This window comes from Asterias rubens, chromosome 4 (assembly GCF_902459465.1).
Source record: "Asterias rubens chromosome 4, eAstRub1.3, whole genome shotgun sequence".
NCBI classification, from domain to species: Eukaryota; Metazoa; Echinodermata; class Asteroidea; order Forcipulatida; family Asteriidae; genus Asterias; species Asterias rubens.
In genome coordinates this window covers 16238353-16260633 of record NC_047065.1, presented here as the reverse complement: position 1 = coordinate 16260633, position 22281 = coordinate 16238353, and the positions used below count along the sequence as shown (strand labels likewise).

The 22281-nt window shown below is 38.6% G+C and overlaps 1 protein-coding gene across 1 annotated transcript in view; it reads right to left on the bottom strand.

The window, feature by feature from the left end:
* Nucleotides 1–22281, bottom strand: part of LOC117288870 (large neutral amino acids transporter small subunit 1-like) — a 36541-nt gene that overhangs the window by 5777 nt on the left and 8483 nt on the right. The window contains exons 3-6 of the mRNA XM_033769724.1: nucleotides 13024–13149; nucleotides 10131–10230; nucleotides 9406–9450; nucleotides 7749–7872 (exon numbers count right to left, since the gene is read on the bottom strand). Of these exons, the coding sequence (XP_033625615.1) occupies nucleotides 7749–7872; nucleotides 9406–9450; nucleotides 10131–10230; nucleotides 13024–13149 (395 nt within the window). The remainder of the gene's footprint in view (nucleotides 1–7748; nucleotides 7873–9405; nucleotides 9451–10130; nucleotides 10231–13023; nucleotides 13150–22281) is intronic.

Below are 22281 nucleotides of genomic sequence, written 5' to 3'. Positions count from 1 at the left end.
GTCTGCGAGCATGCTAGCCCAACCCCCCTTCTCCCCAAACCTTGTACCCTGCTAACTACATGTAGTTATTGATCAGTCTGCTAGCATGCTAGCCCAGAATCACGTTGGTTGCAAAACACCTGCTGCACAATTCTTCATTATATGTGAAAACATTTGGTTCTGCATTGATCTTTCCTGTGCCTGTTGTTTCCATAAACATTGTGTTTTCGAAAGAACATTCATTGATCATGATTTCATTCTATTTATGTCAGAGTAACTAATTGCCTTTAAAATTACATTTAACATGAATTATACATTGAACCTGCAATCCATCAAATGTTCATTAAATGCCAACGCCCAACCCTACAAAAGGAAACCGACGTAAACAAACTCTCTTTCTCTTTCACTCTATTTATGAAGCCCTGTGTCCTTGGCACATGTCCAAATATTGACGGGAAGTTCTAGTTAACACATCTTTACACTATCAGTAATTACAATCAATAACTCAACCTCATCCCCATGAACAGTGCAACTATTGATCTATCTACTTGCTTAACCCCTGGCGGGAGACACAGACAAGCAATGTTGACTGAAAGTGGTTGTGTTGTGAACACAACTTTTAGCACTTACAAGGTGATTTCATATACCTTATTGAGATGGAAAACAAAACAGGAAAGGAAAAATAAAGGGTCTCCATCGGGGAATTCTTAAGACTGGGTAGACTGGGCCCCTGTCTTTACTTGCAAGGATAAAGACAGGTACAGGTATTCAGATCCAGTGATTTCATTGGATAAATGCAGTGACTAAAAGCTTCCGTATCTGTGTGTTTTGATTGGTCTGAGGTTATGTTTGTGCAGCTGACAAACATCACCTCGGACCAATCAAAACACAGATACGGAAAGTTTAATTTCGGTCATCTGCATGCTGTGTCCACGTACGTGCGTATTGTATACAGTACATGAATGTGCATTATACATGTACTATATACTTTTATGTGTGCAGAATTTGACTGCGTATCTCTACCTGAAATGAATGTTGGTGAAAGGTGAAAATTGACGGGGATTGACCTGTAGCTACAGGCCACTCTCTGGCATTATTCCCGAGCCTCAAAGTGTGACGTCAGATATTCAGCCTAAAGACTAAAGTGCTCCACAAGGAATTTCATGTACAAAGTCTAAGTCTATGGAGGTTCTATATGGAACGGATCAACCACAGGCCCAATCAAACTGTGCTATATTTTAACACTATATATTAGTTACACAATTGAGTCAAGGTTTACGGGGATAAAATGGCATGGTGAGATCGATACACACGTATGGGAAAAAGGTTGTGAATACATTCATTGATAACTAAAAGGTGTGAGTTTGGCATTATTTTAATGAATGAAAATGAGGAAGAATCAATCAACTTGTGACACATTTCTATCCTAAACATTGTGAAGAGATTTGACAGACCTTGAAAATCATTTTATTTTTAGAAAAGTTTTTTAAAAATTTTTGGGCGCTTTAAACATGCTGCGGAAGAAGCCCCGGAGACGTAGAACAATGTTGCCCAGCTTAGTCTGGCACCGAAATTGATTTAAAAAATAAAACCATGAATATGAAGTCAAGACAATCTCATACTTTGCTCTGGGACTTCTGTTTCTTTATGCTGGATTGAAGTGGTTAAATTATTTTGAGCAGTATAAGAACATTCTTCAAAGTTATGGAAATTCTGAGAGCAACGCCTACAAACAATTCACTTTAGTTGTTAACTAACTAGACACAAACCATCTCTGGACTAAATAACTTTTTCTTTTCTTTTTAGGGGAGGGGGTGTGTGGAAGTTTATAAACTGAACTGAACGGACTAAAGTGGCACAGGTTTAGAAACCACAAGTGAGAAAACTGGGTTAACTTTTTAAAGTTTTGAAACAGTTGGAAATAAACTTTTGAACTTTGCAGGCTAACTTTACAATATTCCCCAAATTAGCCCAATTTTCATTTAACTTCAGAACTGTAATTGGCTAACAGTTCACAGAGAGTTTAAAACCTAGATACCCCCCCCCCCAAAAAAAAGAGTATAATTTATGTAGTAACTTATGAAACTTTAAGTTTGTGGACGTGCTCTTTAAACCTTTCAGAATAATAGCCTATTTTTGTTTGAAATTTGATTAAGGCGAGAACTAGCTGGTTCTTGTTGGGATCAAGGGATGTCATTTGTGCAAGGTTTGTTTCATTTCATGTCCCGCTGTGTTTTTATCCGACAATAAATGATGTCTGGGTTTTTTTTTCCTTTCAATATCATTAAGAGAGGGTCATACATTATAACGCAAGGCCCAATTTCATAAATCCGTTTAGCAGAAATTGGCGCTTAGCAAATTGTTCTTCTGCGCAAAAATACACAGGAACCAGTTTCAAACATATATATACTATACCTTTCTATGATATTTTGGCAGCGTAACCTCTTGCTGCTAAGCAAACTTTCTATGTGCTAAGCAATTTGTCTGTGCTTTACGTGTGTACATTAAGTAAATATATCTGTTACCACTTCTTCCGGTAGTCAGGCTTTTGTCAATTACTTCAGAACAATATCTTGTCAATACTGCAAATTATTTTAAAAAGTGAAATATCCCTTTACCCCCCCCCCCACCTAATGCCAAATGCCAAGTGCAAAGTAAAACCTTCAGTAAAAGATTGATAGGCCACTGTTGCACTGTTGTTCATGGTAAAATAACACAAATTGTCATCTTTCTAAGATTTTCAAGTTTCAACGAAACAAACACTTCCACTGCTTAGCAAAGTTTGTTTACTTGTTACAAGCTTCCATGGAAACTAGCCCGTCTGGTATTCTAACCGAAACGAGCCCTTGGTACGCTGTAGCTTCAACTGTGATCATTAGATCAACAACTTCACATCCTGTGGAGGCACAGCAGGCAAAAAGGATTTAACTCTTGAGAGTTCGTCCTAGGTTGTTTGGGCGATCTAGTTATTTGACATGCTTTAAAAGGTGCTGGGCACTATTGGTAAATACTCAAAATAATTGTTGGCATGAATTACTTGGTAATGAGCAATGGAGATCTGTTGAAGATAAAACATTGTGAAAAACGGCTCCCTCTGAACCTTAAGTAGCGTAGTTTTTGAAAAAGAGATAATTTTTCACTCAAATATTATAAGACTTCAGGCCTAAATCCTTTTATTAAGGCATCTGAAAGCAAACAAATTTGTGCAACCGAAGGATGTTTTTTCTTTCATTATTCTCTTGCAACTTCGATGATCAATTGAATCAAAATTTACACAGGTTTGTTATTATTATGTTGGGATACACCAAGTGACAATACTGGTCTTTGACAATTACCAAAAGGTATCCAGTGCCTTTAAGATGGCGATCAATACACTTGCACTTTGTGTGACTCAAGGGTAGTGCAATACCTAAACGCAACAGACAGATTATATTGATACAAAGTTGAAAAACAGTCAACTATGTAATCAGACTCTGCTATTGGAAATAATAGAAAGTATGGAGATCATTGTAAGGGGGAGGGGGCTGGAGGAGGGGGGTTACATTCAGCCTACTGTTCACAACAGGTGTAGTGACACTGATGCCATTCTTAGTGATTAACCCATTTGAGGTAAATGAACTTTATTTGAACTTGCTGACAGACAGGAAAGCTGAATGTGTCTGAGAAAACAAGAATTTCTTTGCCTTACTGAATTAGGGCGACGCGGCATTAAAACTAACCTACTGCCCACCAAAATGGTGAGTGTGGCACGGTCGCTACGTGTGATGTGCGTGCAAGGGTTCAATAGGGACTAAAAACCCAGTCGAAGAAAATCCAGCAGGATTCAAACTAGGGGTCTCAGAGGTTGAAGGCGTGGCAAGATACCATTATGCCAACCCAACAACCACACACTTAAATCAACCTAAAGAAGTGAACAAAAACGACTCCTTTGGAGGTAATTTTTTTAAACCAAAGAGCAGGAAAATGGGGAATAGCACAGAGGCCATAAGCTCCAGATGTCCTCCAATTGTCCAACTATTGCGCCAATAAAATAAAACAGCAGGCAAGCTTTGACCTGTGGCTGACCCCCATTCAATGCGATGACCCGAGAGACCTTGCATCCTTAGGATTGACCCATCCTTGAGTACAACCTTCACGGTATTATATAGATTGAAAGAAAATGGTGGACAATTATGTCGGGCACTTTGTGGCTTTCACTGCTATTAAATTGAATCCAATGAAAGAGTGTAGTCACAACAATAGTTCACTGAACCATGACTGTGGTAACATTTGATATTTGAAAGTGCTTCATCTGCTGGCATTTGTTCCGTATTTCTGTACATTTCAACTGCAGGATTCAGGCATTTAATTCGACCATAATTTTTAAACTCTTTTGTTCAAGGAAAGAAATCAAACTTAACCATGGGATGTATGGTGTACAGTCGGAACTATTATTGCCATTTGCTTATCTGTTTGAAGCACTTTATGTTTAAAGGGAAAGTATACGGTTGGAAACCACTCTTAAAGGCAGTGAACACTATTGGTAGTTACTCAAAATAATTTTTATCATGAAACCTTACTTGGGGAGCTGTTGATAGTATAAAACATTGTGAGAAACGGCTCCCTCTGAAGTAACGTAGTTTTGAACAAAGAAGTAGTTTCCCACTAATTTGATTTTGAGACTTCAGATGTAGAATTTGAGGTCTCGAAATAAAGCATCTGAAGGCACACAACTTTGTGTAACAAGGGTGTTTTTTCTTTCATTAATATCTCGCAACTTCAATGACCGATTGAGCTCAACTTTTCACAGGTTTGTTGTTTTATGCATATGGAGAGATATACCAAGTGAGAAGACAGGTCTTTGACATCTACCAATAGTGTCCAGTGTCTTTAATACAATAACAAAACAAGAGCTGAATGGGCTTATTTCGTTTCAAACTGCAGTAATTAAAATGCTGAGGAAGTTTAATTAACTGAAGGCGTTGATGAATTGCAACATGTAGACGGCCAAACAACTTTCCCTTCATAGTCCCCGCATCACAAACAACTGTTAATTATCAAAAGCTGCCTAAACGAACCTTGATTACGTAACACCATCATCCGAACGAGATGAACGAGATGCAATTGTCGACGAAATGGTCAAGTGTTCAATGTTTTCTGACGTTGTTCTGTAATTACCCATTGTTTCTTCCCAAGCAATCGGGAGAATCTTGTTACTATTTTTCCAGGAATTAATTAAGCTTCCCACACCTGAAAAACATCCTTAATAAGCCCATTTTGACGTCACAAAATTTGTTATTGGGAATGCCATAAATTTACGATCAAGCAGATTCATAAAAGTTTGCCCCGTGAGCCAAATCATTCCAGGGCAAGCCATTTCACGAAGACTTCCTAAAGAAGTAATTTTTTTTAAATTGACTGAAGCTGTTTCTTTATTTGACCTTGTATAACATATGCCACACACATTCATTAACGTTACCATTTGTGTTGATATTTCAGTGACCTTCAAAAAGATAAATTAATAAGGGAGCTTTATATTCATATCGTTGTCACTGATTGCCACCCGCCGTCAGACTAGAAAGACAGTTTCCTATCAACCAGAAAAAGGGGGGGGGGGTTGGAGGGAGGGAGCTCAGTGAGAGGTCAATTAACTCTCTGATAATTACAGTAGCACGTAACATCTTTATCATGTGTTACATGTGTTACATGGTTAACGAGCATCATTAGCCTCATTTACATACAATAATCCTGATTTATAGGTTATTTCAAAGTCCATGTAGGCGTTGTGTGCCTCAGAGGACTGTGAACATTTATAATGAGATCATTTAGTCTCGTTATCTTGAGAACAAAAACAGGTGTTGATTGTGGGCTGATTATGGCAACTGATGCTACAACAAGTAGAGAGATAAGTGAACATGAATTTTGCGTTTTTGTGAAAATGCACGGACTAACAGCCAATCAGAACATGCTTCAGTTTAGCTTTGTATTGTCATTTAAGCCTCTGAGAAAGATAAGACTCGACTTTGATCGAATGAGGCCATTATCATTTTCTGAATTTATACCATTTTTTAATTTGCGGTTTGTTGGTTTTTAGATGTATTTAATTATTTAATTATTTATTATTATTATTTTTATTTTTTTTTCTTCTTCATTTTTATGTTATTTTACTTAATTAATTTATTTGTTTATTTTTTAAATGTGTACTTGTTTTACTTTTTCATTTATTTATTTAAAGGTTCCGATGTGTATTCCAAAAACAAAAATATTTGTCCTCAGTGGACATAACCGCTCCAGATTTTCAGCGATATCTCAAAAACGCTTCCACCTTTTGAAATGAAATATTCGCAGGTTAGGATTGACCCCTGGCAAGCACGTCATACATGTACGCGGCGACTGTGCCACGCTCACAACGTTGGTGGGCATCACCTGAAAAAGCGCACTTCACTGATTAACAGCAAAGAGTTATATATAAGAACGCACAGTTAAATTGCTCACCAGTATGGCGTATTCAAGTTTTTTCTGATGATGACGTCAGGTGAATTGGGTCAATACTTTGCCTTTCTTAACTTGTTGCCCTTTGCCTTTTGTTTTTTTGTGTAAAGGGAATTGCTATTTCTTTCAGTCATGAAATGCGCTATATAAGAATTAGCTATTATTAATATAATTATTATTTGTAACAATAATAAAACAATAGCTGTACACTAAACAGTATACTTTTCCTCAAAACTAATGAAAACTCAGATCATGTTTCATATACTTCCTGTCGCTAACAACAATTGTAAAATCAAAACATCCCACATAAAGTCTCACAGACTAAAAACCGTTTACTTCCTCAAAAGAATTCATTTCCTCTATTCCTAGACCTGAGGAAGAGCCTGGCACTGATCCATTATCCCCCCCCCCCCCCCCCCCCCCCAGGGAAGCTTTGTCATCATCTATAACTAAAATATTGCCTTGGTACTGATTCCTAACTGACTGGAAAGTCCCTCCAAATTACCGACAGATATCATTTCCACCAACCGCAAGTTTTCTTTTCTGTCTTGCAAGCAAACAGCTGCCGCTAGTTTGAGACACATTTGTTTGCCTGATGAGTGTGATATATTCCATCCTGGAGTACAAACATGTAGGTGACTTGGTCTTTTTGTTTGGCAGCAATTAACTTGAGGGGTCATTCTTTACAGATTTGTAAATAACCAGATATGTCAAGTTGAGAACTGAAGTCCCCAAAAATCTAAGTTAAAGCCCGAGTTATTTAAAACAAGGACACGGACTTCCACTTCAAGGTGAGGGCTTAAACTGATTTAAGCAGTAGACCCGAGTCAACTTTCACCAGGTCATAGTTTAAAGTCTTAGAGGTTTTTACACTACCAAAAGTCTTTGAGGTTTAAACACTACTACCAAATAAGTAAAATATTGCGCAAAATATTTTTTCGGGTTTTAAGTTGTTAGTCACGGTCAAAATTGAAAGGAGGACATGTCAAAGTTTGACGCCCTCGTCAGCAATTGGTCAAAGTTTGACACTCTCGTCAGCAATTGGTCAAAGTTTGACACCCTCGTCAGCAATTGGTCAAAGTTTGATACTCTTGTCAGCAATTGGTCAAAATTTGACACTCTCGTCAGCAATTGGTCAAAGTTTGACACTCTCGTCAGCAATTGGTCAAAGTTTGACACTCTCGTCAGCAATTGGTCAAAGTTTGACACTCTCGTTAGCAGTTGGTCAAAGTTTGACACTCTCGTCAGCAATTGGTCAACATTTGACACTCTCGTCAACAGTTGGTCAAATTACTCACCACAGCAACTGCATCGGATGCAGATAGCTCAGTCGGGGTCATGGCAGTGAAGTATGCCACATTGGCCAAGACGTACACCACACACACCAATGGGACCGAGATGATGATGGCACGAGGCAAATTTCTGAGGGTCGGTGGGGGAAGACAAGTTTGTTACAATACAACATCAAATCTTTGTGAAATCAAATCTTTGTTTTTACTTTTTTATTTTATTTGATACATTTGCATAAGCTGTGTATAAAATCAAGATTTATCTGGCCCCCTAAATAAACTGCTCACAAAAAGTAAGGAAACTTTTTTCAATCCAGTATATTTGTTATTATTTAATACTCTCTTTGTATATGGTATATATCAATGCAAAGCTGAACTGTTCCTCTTTAAAATGATACCACAATTGCAATGATTACATGTTGCTGGACTTGACCACGTTAATGAGAATGAGACAAAGTCACAAATCAAATGTGCCAAAATTAGCAAATTTTGTGTTACTGTATGAATTGACACTGTAATTCAAACAAGCAAGACAACTTACTGATCTTAATCCACTTGATTGAGACAAGAAATTTGGTATAGAGCAAGACAACGTACTGATCTTAATACACTTTATTGATACAAAAAGTTCAGTAACAAGTGGATGATCCGAAGGCGTTGATGACAGCCTGGCACCTTCTTCTCATGCTGCACACAAGTCTTTTGATGCACTGATGATGAGGGATGGCGTTCCATTCTTCATTAAGGAACCTGGTTAGGTCAGCCACAGTTGATGTGTTGGTGGTTCTGGTGCGGACAGCGAGGCCAAGCTGGTCCCACAGATGTTCCATGGGATTCAGGTCTGGACTGTTAGCAGGCCAATCCATCCAGTGCACCCCAACATTTTTCAGGTAGTCAGTCACCAGTCGGGCTCGATTGGGGCGAGCGTTTTCATCTTGAAAGATGGAGTTTGGTCCAAAGTCTGCAAGTATGGGACTGCATCCGGCTGTAGAATATCGTCTTGCAAATACCCATTAAACAAGGTGTTTTTCATGAGACGAGGGTAAATTGTGTCCGATGATCTCACTGGTGCAAATCATTGTGTAATGGTTCTGAAAAGCTTGATCGGTTTGATTAATGAGCATTACCTATTGACCATTCACAGACAATGGTAATTTTGACACATTTGATTTGTGACTTTGCCTCATTGCTATTCATGTAGCCAACTTCAGCAACATGTAGTCATTGCAAATGTGGTATCATTTTAAATAGGAACTGTTCAGCTTTGCATTGATATATACCAAACACAAAGAGAGTATTAAATAATAACAAATATACTGGATTGAAAAAAAGTTTCCTTACTTTTTGTGAGCAGTTTATATGCCCGATTCTCTCTTCGGTCTCCTGACGATGACTAGAGCAAGCTAGTCGAAATGTTGAGACCAATTTAAGGATTCACTCCACGGTAGTGCAGTTAATATATACCCTATATGAAAGTAGTAGTTCTAGCCAATTTTCTATCCCTTTCGCCCAGGTAAGCAGGACAGTTCTTTTCAGAACTGAGAAGTCTCCCGAACAATCCTACAGCAAGACAGTTTTCTAAAGAACAAACTCTACCTGGCAAGTAGATACACACACACATAGTGTTACCGCACACCAATTATATAAGAACTATTGCACAACTTACTTGTATGGATTGACAAGTTCCTCTGTGACAAAGTTCAAATAGTTCCTGAAAGCAAAGACAAAAAACATGAAAAAAGGTGTCAATAAATGTTCATCCTGTAGCTTTTAATAATCACTAAAAACAAGTGAAGATTTTCTCAAGTTCAGTTGTTGGGGTTGAGTGAACACAATCCAAACTTCATGAAGCTGCTTTTAAAAACTAAAAACATTGCTTGATAACAATTGTTGCTAAGCAGCAATTAGTGAGGAGGCTGCCGTCGATTTCACAAAACTCTTCCTAACTTAAGACTAATCTTAGGACTTGGGACGAGTCCCAACCCTGCACTGTAGCATGCAGATCTTAAGATTAATCCTAAGTTAAGACGAGTTACTCGCCCTAACTCAAAATAAGACGAGTCCTAACTCTTTGTGAAATCAATCCCTGGCCACTTTGTCTGGTAACCTGGGCCCAATTTCATCAAGCCTTGTCAAACAAGGGCTGGAAACCCTGGAATGACACGCAGGCCAAGGGCTCTGTTGCCCCTCTCCTTGGCCTTAGTGTCTTTAAAAAATGTCCCATTGAATTTAACGCTTTTCGAATGGAAGTGCCCTTTGCAAAATGAAAATGGCCTTGCCCCTTTCAACAAGTTCAGAGATGAAAATCCAGGCCAGCTAAGCACAGAAAAATCTTTCTTAAAGTTTACATTGTTGCAACTGGTGCTCACCAGAAACCAAAGTCAAACTTACCATCCACCATAAGCAAAGAGACCCGAATACAGGGCTAGGACGATGTCCGATATACTGGTTGTTGACCCTTCAAATGAGTTCTCAAAGTTTGCTGTGTTTCCTATAAAACAAAACAAAATAGAAAAACAAAATTCAGTAAAATAAAACCTTGTAATACAGGGTCGTTCAAACACGGTACTATTAATTAAATTTAAAGCAGTTTTAACTCATTCTGTTTCAACTTGTGTGTCTGAAGCTAGTCTTAAAACTTGAGGTTTTAACGATACCAAATTTAAGTAAAAATATTGTGCAAAATATTTGTTGTGTTGTAAGGCTCTTATTAGTCATGGTAAAAATTGAAAGGAGGACATGTCAAAGTTTGACACCCTTGTCAGCAATTGGTCAAAGTCTTACACCCTTGTCAGCAATTGGTCAAAGTCTTACACCATTGTCAGCAGTTGGTCAAAGTCTTACACCCTTGTCACAATTGGTCAAAGCCTTACACCCTTGTCAGCAATTGCTCAAGTTATTTTTAAAAACTTTAACAAATCAAGTTGAAACAAAATTATATAAATCAGTCGGCGAGGGTGGTTTGATGTTAATAATCCACCTTGGTTTTATCTTTTAGCAAAGTGTGCGGACAGAATGAAAAAAGTCCTCAAAGGTGATTGTTATACCTCGGTAACAAACTGTAAAGTTTGATTGGTCGAGAACCAATCATGTGACGCGCATCAAAAACGCATGTTACATGGCTCGACGGGCCAGGTAACATGAAAAGTGATGTACACCGGTGTACATCACCTTGATCGTTCCCAGTGTTGGTCGATTTCCAGCGCTGTATATGAAACAACCGCGGGTTCGAGGGAATTGTTTCTCCGGTTCGTCTGCTTATTAAACAATGAATAGTCCGTGGTAATAATGTTTGAAGATGACAACAGAACTTCGAGAAGAGGAATAACAATTATACAAAGGTATAACAAAACAATTGTTGCACGCTGTGACTGGGGTCCATGGGTTTTGTACAACCTCGAGGGGAAATGGCACCCTCGGCGGATACTGGTGACCCAGGACATGTTGCGTAACACGCCGTAAGTTGTTTGGTAAGTTGTAAGTTGTTGGTAAGTTGTTTGCAACAGCTAATTCTATTTTCGTAAGTTGTGAAAGCGAGCATCTTTTGTATACGCTTGTAACAAATGTTGTTGTGTTAGGTCACGGTGCTGTGTGACCTCTTAAAATGGAAGATTAACCGTATCGGTGTTACTTTGAGCTGTCTAAACGCAGGGTAAGTTCAGTTTTACTATTGTCCCTCGCTGCTCGAAAAGTTATAACGGTTTGCGTCTAACTTTAGTACGCTGTCTGAACATGGCCAAAACTAGTGAGTACGATGCATCATACATGTAGATTACTAAGGGAATAAACATTGCGCCCCCACGTGATTTGGTTTTGACCAATCAGATTCTGGAAACTGTCCAAGGTATTAATTCATGTTGTTATAACAATCATTGCGCTTCACCTACAAACAAGAACAACCTCACCAATGCGAAAACACTGGAAGAAATGGGTTTTGAGATTGCGTTTTTGAGGATCGTATGGTCTGTGATAACTGGTTCCAGAGAAGTGGATCGAACAAACACACTGAACAATCCATCGCCTCTCCATTTGTTACTCTTCAGGATGATAAAGACGAGTAACGTCCCGGTTGGAAAGTGGACCTTCCCTCAATGGTAAACATGCTTGACATGCAATGCGCGCAACCTCCTAGCAAATATAAGTGGGCGTACAATTTGAATGAACGCACTGGTGATCACCAAATGATAGTACAAAGTGACGTCAGCTCATCAATTTAATGGGCCGTGTCCCATAAGAACCAAGGATGTCTTCCATCGGATATTAATCAAGAAGGAAGAGTCGGAAGATTAGCCGAGATGCCCACGGGGGTGTACACCCTTTGGCAGTGGGGGCAGCTGGTTCCAAGGAGGGGGGGGGGGACAAAATGTCCTACTCTTTACATCTCAGGCCTGGAATTCATTGAAGGCCACGGTGGCCATGGCCCTTCAAAAAGTTCCCATTGACTTTAAGATTTTCCAATAGAAGTGCCCTCTGTAAAATGAAAGTGGCCTTGCCCTTTCAACATGTTCAAAGATGAAATTCCAGGCCTGCATCTTATCCACTCTGATTCCATTTCAAACCAAAAAAATTCAAAGTTGGTGACTACTTGATGTGGCAACCAGCCATATTGGTCCGAGTGTGGGGCCAGCTTGGGCAGGTTTTTGGTGCCAAAATTTGCAAACTGTCGGAGTGCCATTCAGGTTGCATTTTGTGTAAATCCACACTCCAGTCTTTTGCCAAACAAATTTTTGTTTTGACACCAATTATTTTACAGTCGTAATTCTTTTTGCTTATTGCAAGTCGCATTTTAAGGAATCTGTGAACAAATCTTGTGGCGTGTCGTGGTTGAGTGATTAAGAGTGCAGGATTCCAGCTCAGGTGTTTCTGACCAACAGAGTGTTGGTTCGAGGTAGTTGTGGCATTTTGTGTCCTTAAGCAGGACACACCATAACGCTGTTGGTCTGGTGTGCTGAGTAATGGCCCAATGCAATTATCGAAAAGAGATTGGGTTCGCCCCCGTGTTTCTGGTTTGATTGGCTGCATATTGCACCACTGCACCTTGTAAACCATTACATGGTGCTACGGATGTAGAAGAGTTGGTCATACTTCAAAACCATAGCTCCACAATACATTGCAGGAAAATGCTCTATGTCAAAGCGCCTTGAGCGTCACTGAGTGACAGATTTGAGCGCTATATAAAAAGCCACAGTATCATTAGTATTAAATCAGAAACAAAATTCGAGACTAAATCACCATCACAGGTTTACAGGCCTTGCTTGGACATTTGCCAGATTTGCCTACTTACCAAGAAAGAGCTGAACGATGCCCACAATGATGATGACTATCAGAGCGATCACCTTGGATGCAGTGAAGATGTCTTGAACTCGAGTCGCTGCCTTAACGCTGATGCAGTTCACAAATGTTAAGACACCTGAACAGAAAAAGGGGGAAAACCAAAGCAAACACATAACATAAAAATAAGACAATTTCATAAATCTCTTAAAATAGTAATAACATCTTCAACATTATTTTAAGTGCATGTTCTGGAAGTAATAAAAAACGGAGATAAAAAATAATTAAAAAAATCCTAATATTATAGACTGTTATATTGGCTTGTAAACCAAAAATTCAGCAAAGCTATTCCGTTTAGGAATTTGAAAGGATCCCAGAAAGTCCAATTGAGAATACATAGCCTACATTTCATATTTGAGGGTCATTGATTTTCATTTCGCAAAGGGCATTTCCATTGGCAAGTCTTAAAGTTATAGGGGAAACTTCTGATGGGGCACAAAGGCAAAACATGGGGCACAAAAGCAAAAACATGGGGCACAAAGGCAAAAACATGGGGCACAAAGGCAAAAACATGGGGCACAAAGGCAAAAACATGGGGCACAAAGGCAAAAACATGGGGCACAAAGGCAAAAACATGGGGCACAAAGGCAAAAACATGGGGCACAAAGGCAAAAACATGGGGAACAAAGGCAAAAACATGGGGCACAAAGGCAAAAACATGGGGCACAAAGGCAAAAACATGGGGCACAAAGGCAAAAACATGGGGCACAAAGGCAAAAACATGGGGCACAAAGGCAAAAACATGGGCACAAAGGCAAAAACATGGCGCACAAAGGCAAAAACATGGGGCAAAAGGCAAAAACATGGGGCAAAAGGCAAAAACATGGGGCACAAAGGCAAAAACATGGGGCACAAAGGCAAAAACATGGGGCAAAAGGCTTTGGCCTCGGTGTAATTCCTGGCCTGATGTTTTCGATGAAAGTGGGAGTGGTCGATGAAAACATTTTTGAAATACCCCTCTACTTCGCCCCACTAACCCCATTTCAAAAATAGTTCTCGTCTTGACCCTTCAGGTTGGAATATTTTGAATAGCTCTCTCAGGAAGAAGTACTTAATATAGTAGAAAAACCCAGACAGATACGCTCAACTAAATACCTGATTATTATATCGTATGTAATGAATATTCTGACATGAATAACTGTGACCTACATTGTAGACTGAGCTGTAAAGAATATCGATACTGTAATCGATAGTCTTGATCTTTGGGTAGCATTAAAGATGTTTCAATCGCTCAAGGTAAATGCAATCATGATAAACATGAATATTTTTATAAATGTTTTTTTAAATACTGTGCCTCAAAATGTTTTTTTTTTAAATACTGTGCCTCTTCCCCTTGCCTTTTTGTACGGTACACATAGGAGTTCAAAAACTGCATTTTCAAATTTGCCAATTGTTTAATTGTGTAGAAAATATCAGGGCTCAAAATAAAAAACACAGAGATTTTAATTCTTGAATTTTGTTGTTTTTAGAAATACAAATACTCGGCAATTGATAGGTAAAAAAAAATCACTAAACAATTGATTTTGACTGGGGAACACCAGGTAGGTTCATTGGTGCAACTGATGTAATGTAGAAATTAAATATTCAGTCAGTCAGGAAAGTCTTCAGTTTTATCCAAACCGATTGTTACGGTAAGCAGATTTTTAAATGATTGGTTGGGTTTTACAGAAAAGAGATTTCTTTTTTGATACTCTACAGAATTGAATTTTTTTTACCAGATTCAAAGTCAACATTTGAAAATCATGATTCGTTATTTATTTATATTTAGACATTACTATTCAATTAATGGAAACACTCAAGACAGTCGGACTTGTCCAGCCTCAAGACAGTCGGACTTGTCCAGCGTCATGACAGTCGGACTTGTCCATCCTCAAGACAGTCCGACTTGTCCAGCCACAAGTTTGGCCCAAAGGTCAAATCACTAGCCTCGGTCATGCAGTCTAACTAATAAAATTTAAGCCCAGATTCAACGTTACGTAGTAGACCTTGCATTCATTAATGCTAGGATAATCTATTATAGAGCAAATCAGCAAATAGTAACCCTTTTTAAGCCTCTAACAAACACTTAACAGTATCATGTAGGAGGGATTTTATCGAGTTCATGTCTGGTTCCACCCTCACACGCGACCGTTACTTTTTAGAGAGGGCGATTTTGCCATGAATCCCTACTCTAGATTTCTCAACAACTTCCACCGCGAGACTGTATCAACCGCGGCAGGTGGTTCACCAAAATACATTACCACCCCTAGGGTTTTGAACGAACGTAGGCGTAGAACGGAAAAACAAGTGAAGATTTAGCAGGCATAACGCCGCCACGGCCGCAGTAAAGAGTGATCATCTCTAGCCTGATCGATACTTGCGACATCTTAGACCAGAGACTCAAGATTGGCTTCTTTGGAAGCTCTTATTATGATCCTTTCCCCCCCTGTGGGTTTGATAATGACGTCATTAGCGCTGGCCATTCATAGATGAATGACTCCTTATTTGGTGTTTCATTCAATATATCACCGGCAGTAATCGCTGGTGTGGAAAGAAAGGAAAAACCCATCTGCCCCAAACGCTGAACGACTAGGTTTGACTGTATTGATGAGAGGAAATTAAAAACATAAGTGTCTCATAGAAAACACAACGTTCTACATGACAATTCGTGAATTGAAAGTATTACAATGCATTTCTAAATTTAACTCATCAGGAAAGGTTTTTTCTTAATTAATGTGCACCTGTTTTTATAACGAGAGAGTGAGTTAAAAAAAAACTATTTTAGTTTTTAATTGCTCAAAATTATTTTTAATATTGTGACCTTGAAGCAATATCAGGGCTTGAATTTGGGAAAGAAGTTCCACACAAACACAGGGCTTGTAATGTAGGGCTCAAAACATTCAATTGAAATGAGAAGACATAATTCCTACACAGTTAAACAATGGGAGACTTCTAGGCGGTCCTTTTTCACAGAAGTGCGCGTGCTCAGACCTACATGTATCCGCGTAATACTAAGCATGCGCACACACACGGAAAAAAAAGAGAACTGTTTTGTCTGCTGTGGCCAGCGTCTCAAAAGTCTCCTGAGATGGCAGGTTCAAGTTCAGCTGTAGTAATAATTTCTTTGTTTAACCCAAAAATGTCAGGTCTTGTAAAAAATATTTGTGGTCCATTTAAGTTTGAGAAAGGTTCGAGGAATGTTCACGATGGGGTTATGGTCTGATGAAGATGGTCTTGACATTTCAGTCACGCTGACAATTCATACTATCAGCGTCCTTTTAACACCTCTAAAGGCAGTGGACACTTCGGTATTAGCTCAAAATAATTGTTAGCTTAAAAACTGACTTGGTAACAAGCAATGGAGAGTTGTTAAGAGTATTAAAACATTTTGAGAAACGGCTCCCTCTGAAGTAATGTAGTTGAAGAGAAACAGGTAATTTTCCACGAATTTGGTTTTGAGAGCTCAGAATTAGATGTTGAGGTCTCAAAATCAAGCATCTGAAAGCACATAACTTCGTGTGACAAGGGTGTTTTTTCTTTCCATTATTATCTCGCAACTTCAACGACCAATTAAGCTCGAATTTTCACAAGTTTAATCTTCTGTGCATATGTTGAGAACCAAGTGAGAAGACTGGTCTTTGACAATTACCAAAGGTGTCCAGTGTCTTTAAGAAGGGTAATGTACATTATGTAGAGGCAGATGCCTTTTTCTGTCAGACCTTTGAATATTTGCTCTATAGGGGGTAGTCTACGCTCTTCCTCTGGCACTGTTGACCTAAATATGAACTTGGATGCCGGCCAGTGAAACTGCGTATTTGTTGTGTACCGGTACACAGTACACTACAAGTGGCGCCTACGATGTACATGTAGTGCATTAGAATACAGTGTAGGGCTCGAAATTAGCACTACCCCACAGGCCCGAGGCCAGCGATGTAAGCGAGGCCAGTGATGTAAGCGTTGGGCCAGACGTCTCTCAGTACTTGTTCAACTCATTTTGATTCTGTACTTGTAAAATAAATTCCGATCTAGTAAACATTTTGAGCATCAAGCCCTTCAGTCTTGCAGGTTTCTTTCCTCCAACTCAGAACTCTGCAGCTAGCTTCATCAGTAAAATACAAAATGTTAAACAGAGATTTGATTTTGAAGAAGAAAAAAAAGGGAAAATTAAATTTTGAGTTAATTTTTTTTTAAATGGTGCAAAATATTTGGTTGTGAAAAATCAATTAATTTTGATACAATATCGAGAAATACAAATTTTCAAAGGAAGGAAGTCACACAATGCGATCGCGTTGTCACTCTCCAGAATTAAAATTGAAGTGCTCCACTAAGAAAGGGGGGGGGGGATGAACACAAAATTAATTTGCTAAGAAAAATTCAGCAGTCAACCATGCAAAAATCCAATTTACTACATTTTGGCAATGCGCCCGGATTTCTTAGCATTTAATGAAAAAAAAAAAAATTGACAAAGGTCTGTGGCGGCTCGATGATTAAGGCCAATTGATGCCTCAGTGAAGTCTGTGAAGTGAATTGTAAAATGCCAAGCATGGACCGGTCGTCAAATATGGCAAGCTTTGTATGGGAGGTACTTAATACTACAGCACTTGAAGTCTAGTAGAAAGCTGTTGGCACGTGTGAACTGCCATTGTGAGAAATGAGCGGGAAATATTTTGTTACATTTTTTTGTTATGGATTCAGTGACCTTCAAGGACAGTTTCATCTGGCACACAGCCAAGGTCTAGACTCTACTCTTTCCACAATGGGCAATGGTTGCGTTGCTGGGTGTGTTCGCTCACACGTGGCATAAATATTAATACTTCTTTCAGTTTCACAGCATTATGCCTGCCACTCTATTTGGGTTAACCACAGATTGGTGTCCTGTTTTTTTTGCAAGTGAAAAGTTAAAGTAATGTGGGAATTAAATTGTCGTCATTGGTCTTTTGAAGAGTAAAACCATTACCATCCACTAAAGAAAATTCCCTACTCAAATGAGGTCCAATTTTGGGTGAAGACACAAAAAAAAAACAGTTTATTTTCTGGGTCCTGGGTAACACTGGTCCACTGGCCAAATGCTAGTTGAAACAAGTAGACCTGCTGGCTAGTTCAGTGTTGAAAAACATGTACATCTCAAGGACACACGATATCTCACGATTCCAACATTCTCTCAAACCCATCTCTTCAAATTAGCATATCAAATAAAGATATCGAGTGAATTTTTTTTCTTGTTCTTGACCAGCGCCTTTTAATGTTATACACAATACAGATCAAGATATTTAATATGAGATATGGCCCAGTGAAAAAGCTGACAGACAAGTAAAACAACAATCTAGTTACACTATTGATAATTGTCAAAGACCAGTCTTCTCATTTGCTGTATCTCAACATGCATAAAATAGCAAACTTGTGAAATTTGAGCTTGATTGGTCGTCAGAATTGCGAGGTAACTATGAAAGAAAAAAAACACCCTTGTCACACGAACTTGTGTGCTTTCAGATGTTTGATTTCGGGACCTCAAATTTTAAACTTGAGGTTTCGAAATCAAATTCGTGAAAAATTACTTCTTTCTCGAAAACTACGTCACGTCAGAGGGAGCCGTTTCTCACAATGTTTTATACCATCAACCTCTCCCCAATACTCGTTACCAAGTAAGGTTTTATGCTAATAAATATTTGAGTAATTACCAACAGTGTCCACTGCTATTAAGTCTTGCTTGCCAGGCACTATATAAAAAGTTGAGGGCAAACCTTTCATACATACGAACTATGTAGTCTGCAGATTTTGTTTGCAGCTCATTATGATGTAATTGCCTTGGGCTCTATTGGCTAGATCGGTCCGTTGCTAGACCAACATGATCGAAAACAAGCGCTGCTTCAGACTATTATTTGTTTCAAATCAATGCTGATTTAAGAACGAAGCCTGTAAGAATTTTTTTTTTTAAGTAAATAAAGATTGTCGCCAAAAGTCGTCGCCAAGAAGACAGAAAAGTTGTATTGAAATGGAGGGAATTGTTAGTTCCGGATGTAGCATTTTTTTTAAGTCGGTGTGTGTTTTGGAAACTTAAGGTGGTCGTAATTGGTTTGGCCTTCATGCTGAAATCCTACTGTTTATCAAGTTATTCACTCTGAGTCATGGCAGACTGGTTCATGGAGACTAAGTCAGAGCCCAGTGTTTTAAAGGCACTGGACACTATTGGTAATTACTCAAAATAATTGTCAGCATAAAAACTTATTTGGTAGCAAGCATTGGAGAAGTGTTGATAGTATATCAAACATTGTGAGAAACAGCTCCCTCTGAAGTAACGTAGTTTTTATTTTATTTTTAATTTCCAGTAAAATATTTGAATTGATTTCCAGACCTCAATCAAACATCTGAAAGCACACCCATTCGTGTGACAAGTCAACATTTAAACATAATTTGTTTTCTATCAAGTAAACACCTCAGCGCAAATGTTATTTCTCAAAATTTCTGCTTTCTCAATTGGTCAAAATACATTAAATTGGGTCATAGGAGAGCTTTCACTTCCTGTTTTCTGTCGAGTAAACACCTCCACAAATTTGAAACACAGCCAAGTGCAAATGTTTCTGCTTACAATCGCTGCTTTCTCATTTATTTAGTAAAACAAAATACATTAAATTAGGTCATAGGAGAACAGACAGATACTTTTACTTCCTGTTTTACGCAAATGTTTCTGCTCATAGTCGCTGCTTTTTCTTTTACTTGGTACAAACAAATTTACATTCAAGTAGGTAATACAAGACTGGACAGATACGTGTACTTTCACTTGCGTTTTTTTTACAAAAGCCAAGTAAAGAATTCACAGAAAGAAAGAAGAGTCAAATGTGTGTATACAGAAGAAACAGCTTCTGACGTCAATGCAATATTTTGGCACAATGCCATTTAAAAGCTCTCGTTTATCTGTATATTGAGCCAACAGACTGCTCACACTTTTTTTTAATCACTACATGAGGAAAACACCTGAACATATTATGTAGAATTGCAGCAATGAGAAATTTTATTTCACATAAATCCTCCCAGCCCCCCCCCCCCTCCCCAAAAAAACCTTCGCCAAATTAAAACAAAAAATTGAAAGTTTATATGTGTCGAACAAGTACTTTGCTGTTTACTCCTATTTTGAAACTGTTCGGAATCCAGGGAATGTGGTTTGGTTATGAGAACAAGAAGCTGAATAGCACAGCCACAAATACATTTGGTGTTTGTGTTACATGTAAGGCTCGTGACCCATTCGATGGCCTTCATGCTTTCTTTATTTTAAAACTTTTAGTCGCGCTGGTCAGACCGTTAAGAGTCGCGGACTAGTAAAACCAGTCCAACCTCCATCGTGTTTAGGCCTGGGCGACTAGTGGAATTTACTACTTGTCCAGTCGTGCCTTAGCTAGGGGCAAATTTTGATACTAGCCACGACTCATTTTAAAATTCATATTGTATGCCGCAGGGGGCAAGAAAGTAAAATTCAAGCTGAAAGGAGTGTCACTGATGCCTGATTGTTTGTCGTAAAGGTAAGTAAATTATGATGTCGTGAATAGTCGTGAGCAACCCAATTTGGCTCACCAAGCAGATAGGCGCGACTATTTATGTCTAGTAGTCGTGGCAGCACTATTAAACGAGGCGTTGACAAACGAGAATTTATATTGTTTTACCGTTTTCTCAAAAAGTAAAACATTTCATGGACTAATATTTCAAGAGAAGTCTTTCACCATTACCTTCTGTAAACCCTGTAAATTATTTGTAAATCTGTGAACTTTTTTTTTGTTTTTTCTGTACCGAAAGGGTCCAATGGCTTTAAGGGAGTTTTGGAAGCGCAGGAAGCATTTATTTTGTGGCTAAATTCAGTTGTGTTTCAGATCAATGCAGAATAGAGAATCCATTGTATTATCAAATTCACTGCATCCAATTGAAGCAGGTGGTAAATGTGTTAAAAAGTAGCATTATTCTACATTGTAACAATCAAAAGCCCAAAGATATTGAACAAAATCTCAACAAAGAGCAAACTCTACACTTCCCCCCCCCCGTAATTTCAATAAGAATATGCTTAATCGACCGTTACCATTCAGTATTTTCCCTATGAATGGAAACAAATATTTGATATTGTCACAAATTTCTAAGTTAAAAGAAATCCCGCCATTCTGCCCTTTTAACATCCAAAGGGGGTGTTTAATAAAACGCTTGGTTGTAACCTAGTTGGTTGCTTTTGTTCCTCGATAAATAAATAAAAATTCCAACCTTTAAATTCTCTGACAACTCGATAAAGCCAGTGTCAGGGGCCCCAAGAGAGAAAGATTGAGAGAGAGAGAGAGAGAGAGCAAGAGCAGTTCTAGGAAAACTGAATTGGCTAGCAACAGTCTAGTTTAAAGGGATGCTGCAGTGAATTAAAATAAAACAGTTAATTTTGCTGGCATTTATTTCTGATATATGTATTGAACATCAATAAAATGTGTTTTGTTTTTTCCCCGACATATCTCACTTGCGTAATTAGCGAATAAGTCATGCCCCCCCTTTTGTGGATTGTTACCGCCCCCCTACCATCGACGACACGTCGGGAATTCAAACATATCGTCGGCAAAAAGAGTCTGGTTCCTAACTACACGCGCCTAGGTACCAGGCCACACAGTGCACACGTCTCTATATGCACACAGCCAGGGGACCCGACGGCTCGGGTTCCCGACATGACGTCACATGAAGGCTCCCTTTTAAGGGCGGGGTGGATTCCCCTAATCTCTTGAAAACCACTTTTAAAATACTTGCGCATTAAATAAAAAATGTAAAAAAATATTTTAGGTTTAAAAGTCATGTTTAATCGTTTAAACTTTTTAAAAAACCACTGCAGCCACCCTTTAAAGGAACGTTACAGTAGGAAACACAAATCGTGAAGATTACAGATTTACACGGTCTAATGATGATGATACATGTAGTTGAAAACATCCCTTGAAATATTTCTGTCTGAAATGTCATATTTAATGAGAAATAAATAATCTAACTTCGCGTTTGGAGTTCATGCTAATTTTGGCATCGCTGCAATGCAAAATTTGTAATCTGTTTCTCACTCTTGTCTCATGACCCAGATGGCTGATCGATCTCAAACATCTATAGGTTTGTCAGTTTATGTATTATGGTGGATTACATCAAGTGTTTTGCTACCAGCAACTGTTTTGTTAGCAAAAACCAATCAAGTAATGTTCCTTTAAATAAAATGGAAAAATTAAAAAATAAAATGTCC